The sequence below is a fragment of the Lolium perenne genome, chromosome 1 (assembly GCF_019359855.2).
Source record: "Lolium perenne isolate Kyuss_39 chromosome 1, Kyuss_2.0, whole genome shotgun sequence".
Taxonomy (NCBI): Eukaryota; Viridiplantae; Streptophyta; class Magnoliopsida; order Poales; family Poaceae; genus Lolium; species Lolium perenne.
In genome coordinates, this window is record NC_067244.2 from 152,884,082 (window position 1) to 152,893,558 (window position 9,477).

General features: G+C 47.4%; 1 protein-coding gene across 1 annotated transcript; it reads left to right on the forward strand.

Moving 5' to 3' along the window:
* The first annotated feature begins 4,113 nt into the window (after positions 1-4,113).
* LOC127308055 (24-methylenesterol C-methyltransferase 2) lies at positions 4,114-5,764 on the forward strand. Its single transcript, XM_051338821.2, has one exon. The coding sequence runs from the start codon at positions 4,383-4,385 to the stop codon at positions 5,481-5,483; it is 1,101 nt and encodes a 366-aa protein (XP_051194781.1). The 5' UTR covers positions 4,114-4,382; the 3' UTR covers positions 5,484-5,764.
* Positions 5,765-9,477: the final 3,713 nt, after the last annotated feature.

Here is a 9,477-nt window from a genome sequence, read left to right on the forward strand (position 1 = left end):
AAGAAACTTGAGTGTACATAGAGGATGACATGCGGGTCCCATTTAGCGACGGCGGTATCACCGTTTGAGAGGCTGCACGGGATCGAAAGAAAAAGGCAAGTGACCAAATATCAGGAGCCAAAAAGAATCCAAGAAAAGAAATTTTATTGTACATAGAGGATGACATGCGGGTCCCATGAGCCTGCAGGGTCCTCAACGTGGCATGAGATCGAAAGAAAAATGCAAGTGACCAAATATCAGGAGCCAAAAATAATTCAAGAAAAGAAACTTGATTGTACATAGAGGATGACATGCGGGTCCCATTTAGCAGCAGCGGTATCACCGTTTGAGAGGCTGCACGGGATCGAAAGAAAAAGGCAAGTGACCAAATATGAGGTTCCAAAAAAAAATCCTAGAAAAGAAAGTTTTATAGTACATAGAGGATGACATGCGGGTCCCATTTAGCAGCAGCGGTCTCACCGTTTGAGAGGCGGCAGGGGATCGAAAGAAAAAGGTAAGTGACCAAATATGAGGTGCCAAAAAAATCCAAGAAAAGAAAGTTTTATAGTACATAGAGGATGACATGCGGGTCCCATTTAGCAGCAGCGGTATCACCGTTTGAGAGGCGGCAGGAGATCGAAAGAAAAAGGCAAGTGACCAAATTTGAGGTGCCAAAAAAAACTCCAAGAAAGGAAAGTTGATTGCTCATAGAGAATGACATGCGGGTCCCAATTAGCAGCAGCGGTGTCAACGTTTCCAAGGCGGCAAGGGATCAAAAGAAAAAGGAAGTAGCCAGAAATCAGGGGGTCAAAAAAAATCCAAGAATAGAAAGAATTTTGGTTCATAGAGGATGACATGCGGGACCCACGATCCTGCATCGTAAACGGCTCGATCGGAGAGCGTTGAACGAGATGGCGTGATCGAGAAAAAAAACAATGCCAGAGAGGCTGCCATCTGGGCCCTACATCCCTCGGCGGTGTGGATTTGCGTTGACTCGGCCGGCGAACCCGAGAATTCGAGATGCACCACGTCCCGAGCCACCATACGCAATCTTTTGGCCGTTTTCGTCGGGCTAGGTGGCCTCAAAAACGAGAAAAAAAATGTTTTGACATGCACAACGGACAGACCCAAAATCGTCGGCCATGGTACACCAGCAACCACGGCGCGACTTCAACTTCGTCGGCCATGGCAACTTTTCTTGTAGTACCACTGGATCATTTGCAAGTGTCTGGTTCATTATTTATTTGTGTATCTCATTTATCTGTGCAGCTTTGCTTGATTAAATAGATAAATGAGGTGAACTGTGTGTCAGTAATGATCCTACTGTTTGATAAATTGGAGCTAGAGGGATGCCAACCCTTTGGTTGGGGACCCTAGCTCACTCTGAACCCATCTGGGCGATGATGGAGTGGCTTTGTTGGATGGTTTTGTGGGTTTGAGGTGGCCCTGGCAGCTCCTTGATGCTGTCCAAGGGTAGCTCCCCCTCCTGTGGCTTTGATGTGGCTCTCTCATGCTATCTGGTTGATCATTGACTGGATCCCCAGTAGCTTTTGATGTTGAAATAAAATATAGACATGTAGATGTCTATATTCTGATGGTATAGCTAGGCTATTAGGTGCTTGGTGACTTTGAGTGGCTGAATATGATTAAATCCTTGTTGGATTTCTCTGGTTGTGTCATCATGCTGACATACCAGTGTTCCCTTGGTGATTTCCTGCTGGCTATTCTTCAGTTTGCTTGCACCAGATGGCTTAGTAGCCAGATGATGATACAACATGGTTTCTACCCATTTTTGCTTATGTGATTGATGCATATGCTTATTTATGAGCAAAACAAAGCTTTCTCATGATTCTCTGGTTATACCTCACTCCAGCTCCTAGACAAGGGTGTTGGTGTAGAGGATTTGCTTCTGGATGGTTTGTTTGCTTGCCCTGCTCCTCCTGGCTAGCTTATGCTTGATCTACTCCATGGTGACTTGATCAAAAGTGAGCAGTTCTTGGTGGAACTGTTTCTGGATGGTTTGCTGGTTATGTTTTCTTCCTGTTCTTGTGTTCTTACCCTGGTGAAGCTTCTGTCGATGGAGCTGCTAGGGTTTGCTGTGAAAAGTATTTATACTGCCCCTCTCTTCACTCCTTTGGTCGACATCAAGGCATGTGCTGGGTTCTCCTCCCCTGGCTGTGTGTGTGTGTGGAGAGCATGCAGCTCTCCTTGTGAGCTGCCTGTGTGCTCACAAGTTGGGACTTGGGTCCTGTCCTGGTTCCCTCGGCAGACTTGAGATTATCTCTCAATTTCCATTTTTTCTCTAATCTTTGCCACTTGGCATTACCAATGTGTTTGCCTTTGTTGTTTCTTTTTTTTGCAGGGCTAAAGAAGATGGTCAAGATGATCTTCATCACTTTGATGATCAAGAATTCCTGAAGAAATCTAGCTAATAGTTTAGTTATTTGAACATCTTTGTAATTTTCATTTTTCTTTTCCATTCTTGTAATTTATGTAAAGTGTTGTAATATTCATAATTCAATTTGGGATATTGTAAATTGAAAATGTATTTTATGTGATTATCGATAAAGCTCAGGTTTTCCTTAATGAGCTTTAAATATGTGTGGTATTATTTTGTATACTTGATTATCTATTTAATTAATGAATTATCTCAAATTTGAATTATGGTATATATAATTAATGTTTGAATTTATAATTCAAACTCAACTTGTTTGAATTCAATCATGCGACTTAAGTTGAGAAGTAGATTGTTCCCCTCTCTTCTCGAAAACCCTAGTTGAGTTTAGATAGGTTCAAGTTTATCACACTCTCGAAACCCTAACCCTAAGTGGTGTCGAGAGAGAAACTTGTTCCCTCTAAGATGCAAGTTTTTTTTTAGAAAAACGCGAAATTTCCCCAGATTTTACGATGCAATGCACACCCCTTTCTAATTTCTACCCCTCGATCGTCTCTAAACCTGGGATATTACAAAAGCCATGAAGAAATCTATATGAAGCCGAAGATCTCGGTGCTATGTAAAATAGGAAAGCTAGGCCATATCGGGTAAACCGATATATATCATGTAAACGACCCCGAGGTGGACTCTGAAACCTAGCCCGCTATATAAGGGCTAGGAGGGGGCCACCGAGGGAGGACATATTCAACCAGATGCAACACCCTATAACCCTAGTTTTCATACAATACAATCTCGGCGATTTGCCCTTGATCATACTTTTCGTTGGCTGCCTAGTGACCGGTTTGTTGATTCGCCAGTATCCTCCTTCCTAGAATCCCAAATCCATCATCATAGGCATTGATAAAGTTAACCTTTTTTTTAGGTAAAACAGTAGGAAAGGCTCCCACTGCAATTTTTATTATATAAAAAGGTAAACTGTACACGCATATTTACAAGAGAAAAAGAAAGAAAAAAATAAAGAAAGTTCAGTTTCTAGCCAGGTATCATAGCAAGATTTGTTTTTCTTTTTCATCCTAAAAGAAAGCAGTTTGAGCTCTTCCATGTAAATAGCTTTCCATCCTTGAAAACTTGCTCTCTGCCCTCTGGAGATTTTATTGTTTCTTGTCATCCACAGTGCCAGGAGGCCAAAATAATAAAGTCCTTTGTCAGCAACTGAGTTGCTCAGAATCTCCTCTTCTACGGTTGTCCTGCTATCGGCTGCAATTCAATCTCTAGGGTGAGCGTTTCATTGTGTAATTGTACGATGCCCTTGAACCAAAGCAAGAGGTCAGGGGGCCTCTTCAGTGACGGACGGGTTGTATTGTGATGCAGTTCACCCATAACTGTAGCAGATGAAGGCGTTTTCTTCCGTTGGTGTGGCGTCTCACGGTACGATACCTCGATCAGCGACTGTTTCGGCGTCCGAAGACGTAGGCGTTTGCAGGCTGCGTGTTTTGCTACATCTTGTTTGCCTTGTAATTCTCGGGTTTTGGGTGTTGTTCTTGTCAGCACCTTGTAACATTGGCCGTTGGCGGGTTTATTAATTTAATTAATAAAGCTGAACGTAATGTTTTATGTTTTAAAAAATTCAGAAAAAAAAAGATCAGTTGAACAAAAATACAGACTACGCCTAGACAATCTCCATGGTCCAGCCCAAGTCCAACGCCAGTAGCGATCCGTGTGTGCCCGACGTGTGTTTCTCGGCAAGTCGCGAGCAGAAACACGGCCCCGGGTGGAGCTGAGCAGAGTCCATCTCCATCAGTCCAGAATCCAGATCTGAAATCGGCAACGGCATCATCTCTTCTCCACTCCACTCCCCGTTTCGAATCCAGCTGCAGCTGGGCATAAATCTCTCCCATTCAGACCCAGATCGCCATCTCAGGACGGACACATCTTGACCCGCTTTCTCCTCGCCAGTCCACCCCTTCTCTCCTCCTCACCTCGCCTCACTCCCCCTAGATCGGGGGACATGGAGCCGGCCACCATGGCATGGACGCTGGCGGCCGCGGGCTTCGCGCTCGTCTACTGGTTCGTCTGGGTCATGGGCGCCGCCGAGGTGCAGGGCAAGCGCGCCGTCGACCTCCAGATGGGATCCATCGCCGACGACAAGGTCGGGGACAGGTACTCCCAGTACTGGTCCTTCTTCCGCAGCCCCAAGGACACGGCCGCCGCCGCCACCGCCGACAAGGTGCCGGCTTTCGTCGACACCTTCTACAACCTCGTCACCGACATCTACGAGTGGGGCTGGGGCCAGTCCTTCCACTTCTCGCCCTCCCTCCCCGGCCGCTCGCACCGGGACGCCACGCGGGTCCACGAGGAGCGCGTCGCGGACCTGCTCCAGGCCGGCCCCGGGAGGCGCCTCCTCGACGTCGGCTGCGGCGTCGGCGGGCCCATGCGCGCCATCGCCGCGCACTCCGGCTCCCACGTCGTCGGCATCACCATCAACGAGTACCAGGTCAACCGCGCCCGCGCGCACAACCGCAAGGCCGGCCTCGACGCGCGCTGCGAGGTGGTGTGCGGCAACTTCATGGCCATGCCCTTCCCGGACGCCTCCTTCGACGGCGCCTACTCCATCGAGGCCACCTGCCACGCGCCCAGCCTGCGCGACGTCTACGGCGAGGTCTTCCGCGTGCTCAAGCCGGCCGGCCTCTACGTCTCCTACGAGTGGGTCACCACCCCGCTCTACCGCGCCGACGACCCGGCCCACGTCGAGGCCATCCACGGCATCGAGCGCGGCGACGCGCTCCCGGGCCTGCGCCGGCAGGAGGAGATCGCGGCCGTCGCCAGGGAGGTCGGCTTCGAGGTCGTCAAGGAACTCGACCTCGCGCTGCCGCCGGCGCACCCCTGGTGGACGCGCCTCAAGATGGGACGCCTCTCCTACTGGCGCAACTCGCTGGTCATCCGGGCGCTCACCCTGCTGCGCGTCGCGCCCAAGGGCGTCTCCGAGGTGCACGAGATGCTCTACGAGACGGCGCACCACCTCACCCGCGGCGGCGAGACCGGAATCTTCACACCCATGCACATGGTGCTGCTCCGCAAGCCGGAAACCCCCAAACCCGCTGCCGCATAAAAATGACAGTTTACCATCACATCATCCGCAGCAATGCAGCAGCAGCAACTGTTCCTAGCTCTCTTTCCCACGGGTAGGTAGCTAGGAGCAGAATCCAAATGCAGCTCTTGGTTTTGATCTTTTAGCATCGACGAATTCTTCCTCTTCTTAGACATTCTTCCTCTTCTTAGATTGGTTAATTGATTCCGGGGAACTCAATCAGTAGGCTAGTTCACCTGAAATTCCCCCTTTTCCCCCTGTGTTATATGTGGATTATAATCGAACTGTTTATCTTGCTACTATGTGCGATGAAGCAAACATTGGATTGTAGAACTTCACCCTGTCTTTGCTGCGAGTGCTTTGTGTTTACTACAGTGACTTGATGTGCCTCTGAACACCGGCGTGATTACCTTCGTCGGAGGCGGCTGCGGTTGGCCGGCGGCTGTGCCAAGATCGGATCTGCGGTTCGGTGTACTATATTTCTGCGCGCCAGAGGAATCTGGAATCTGGACGCCTCTGAGATCTGGTTCACTGGGAATCCACTCTACAGATCCAAACCGGTAACGCATATGCCCTGCAATATGAAACACTTGCAAAACAATCCATAGTGCAGAGCTGTACACTTCCAATTTACTCGATTTTTTTACCACCAATTGCACGATCATCTGTTCCAGCTTGCAAGTGCATGAATAAACAGGGAGTCTATCATCGTCCCATTTGAGCTACGCTACATCCTGACTGACTTGACTGGGTGAGAGCAATTCTAATAGTATAGCCAACTGCTGGCTATAACAAGATGATATATCATTTGTTGTCATCTTATAGCTAACATGTATAATAGTTGGCTATAAGAATGAATCACTTTACTAACATATGGCCCACCTTTCACTCTCACAAAGTGCCTAGGAGCACGTGCAAGAGCTGGCTATTGCATAGTAGCCCACCTCCCTTCTCTCTCCTCCAACTCATCTAAAATATATTATTTAATGTCTTATAGTCAGCTAACTGGACTCTATTGTACTTGCTCTGATAACCCAGGAGTAGGTAGAGTCCTTGATTGACGTAGAACCTTCCAAAGCCGAGATCTAGAAGGGTATTCTGTATAGCCGACTTCAATTTTGTTAAATTCTTTTTTTTTGCAAAATACAATACAAACGCAGCCTTGCTATCACTGATGCTCATAAACACATATGTCCACTCACCTGTATGAACGCATACAGGCACACACTACCTCTATGGACTGAGTTCAATAAATCGATCCAAAGAGATTGACGAAGACACCACAAACACCTTGCTATCAATGGACCCCCCCCCAAAATCGTTGTGAGACACCAAAGTGTAAAACTTTGGGTTTAAACTATTGTGGCCCCCAATTGTCTTCTTTTGCTTCTGGCTCCGTTGACTCTCTTGTTGTAGTGGCAAAGACAAAAATATACTGACCCATGTCCCTTTGATTGCTTGCGAATTCACTCACCGATCTAGCCCACCCGTTGCTACCCCTCGCTACTAGAGCCCTCAACATATCCCCTCACAAAACTACCCACATGTCTACCTCCAATGGCTCCATTGTATTCCACACAACCTTGTTGCGGAACCTCCCCCTCCTTTGTACCAAGGTCGAGATCTCTGCTGCTCATCCTAAGCTCCATTGCGAAGAGCAAAGGGCAAAGGAAGTGTCTCATCGGGAGAACCTGCGATCAGGGGTGGGGGGGGGGGTAGGGGTGGACTAACGAGCTGCTCGGATCGTTAAGCTCGTGATAATTAAGGCTCAAATCGTTAAGCTCGTTAAGAATAATGAGCTGAAATCATTGTTCGGCTCAACTCGTTATGTTCTTGCGAGCGCTCGCGAGCGACTCCTTAAGGATCATTAAGGAGGCAATGGAAAACAAACATGTGTGCATTGCCTGGTGAGGAAGAGAGGAAGTATAGGTTTTTAGATCCTAATGTAGGAGTTTCAAGCATGGTTAAAGAACACTATTTTGCTTGGCCCCTTCCTGCCAAATATTTGAGATAACTAAAGTGACTCGCAGTCAAAACTGGTGAAGCCTAGCTTGTTACCGATCTTAACGAGTAGCTCACGAACATATTCAGCTTGATTGTTTAGCTCGTTAACCTTAACGAGCAAAAACTGATGCTCAACTCGGCTCGTTAACAAAACGAGCCGAGCTCAAATGAGTCGAGCAAACGAGCACTCATTTAACTCGCCGAGCTTTGAGCTTTTTGTTCAGCCCTAGTGGGAAGAGAGGGTGAAATAAGCCAATAGTTGAACCCACATGTTAGCGGAGAAATGAGTTTCCACGTGTAGAGTGATAGTGAAGGATTGGGCGTAATATGTTCGATGATGTATTGAGCCTTTTCAACGAGTATATAAAGGGTACACGTTTTGGAGGCCGAGAAGGCTCTCCTGGAGATAAGGTAGGTTTATTAGATTACAAATCCTAGATTATGATAACCAAATATATCTCTCATACACTCCCCGCATTCATAGCGGCGGTGATGTGGACAATAGTAGCATCGTGGATGGTTAGACTAGAGAGAAGACAAAGGTTACCAATGACCTGACACCCCAGCAACCATAGCAGGAGCATCCTGGACGGTGTTGTGTGGCGAATGCTTGGAGTGTAGATGAGGCCGAGGAGATGCTCATGCGAGGTGGTAGTCCTGAAAGGACACGAATGTCGCCTAGAGGGGGGAGGTGAATAGGCGGTTTAAAACTTTTACGAGATGAGCTTAACAAATGCGGAATAAAACTAGTGTTTACTTTGTCAAGCTGATACGTCTCCGACGTATCGATAATTTCTTATGTTCCATGCCACATTATTGATGATATCTACAGGTTTTATGCATACTTTATGTCATATTTATGCATTTTCCGGAACTAACCTATTGACGAGATGCCGAAGGGCCATTCTTTGTTTCTCATTTTTGGTTTCAGAAATCCTAGTAAGGAAATATTCTCGGAATCGGACGAAATCAACGCCCAGCATCTTAGGATTGCATGAAGCTTCCAGAACACCCGAGAGCCGCCAGAGAGGGGCCACAGGGGGCCCACACATGGTGGCGGCGCGGCCCGGGGGGGCTAGTGTCTGGTGGCCCCAGACCCCTTCTGACGCCGCCTCTTCGCCTATAAGAAGCCCCTCGACCTAAATCTTCGAGACGAAAAAGCCACGGTACGAGAAACCTTCCAGAGCCGCCGCCATCGCGAAGCCAAGATCTGGGGGACAGGAGTCTCTGTTCCAACACGCCGCCGTGACGGGGAAGTGCCCCCGGAAGGCTTCTCCATCGACACCACCGTCATCTTCATCACCGCTGCTGTCTCCCATGAGGAGGGAGTAGTTCTCCATCGAGGCTAAGGGCTGTACCGGTAGCTATGTGGTTAATTTCTCTCCTATGTACTTCAATACAATAATCTCATGAGCTGCTTTACATGATTGAGATTCATATGATGATGCTTATAATCTAGATGTTATTGTGCTAGTCAAGTGGATTTTACTTATGTGATCTCCGGAGACTCCTTGTCCCACGTGTGTAAAGGTGACAGTGTGTGCACCGTGTGGGTCTCTTAGGCTATATTTCACAAAATACTTATTCACTGTTATGAATGGCATAGTGAAGTGCTTATGTATATCTCTTTATGATTGCAATGTGTTTTGTATCACAATATATCTGTGTGCTACTCTAGTGATGTTATTAAAGTAGTTTATTCCTCCTGCACGGTGTAATGGTGACAGTGTGTGCATCGTGTAGTACTTGGCGTAGGCTATGATTGTGATCTCTTGTAGATTATGAAGTTAACTATTGCTATGATAGTATTGATGTGATCTATGCCTCCTTTCGTAGCGTGAAGGTGACAGTGTGCATGCTATGTTAGTACTTGGTTTGGTTATGTTGATCTGTCATGCACTCTAAGGTTACTTAAACATTAATATCGAATATTGTGGAGCTTGTTAACTCCGGCATTGAGGGTTCGTGTAATCCTACACAGTTAGTGGTGTTCATCATCCAACAAGAGAGT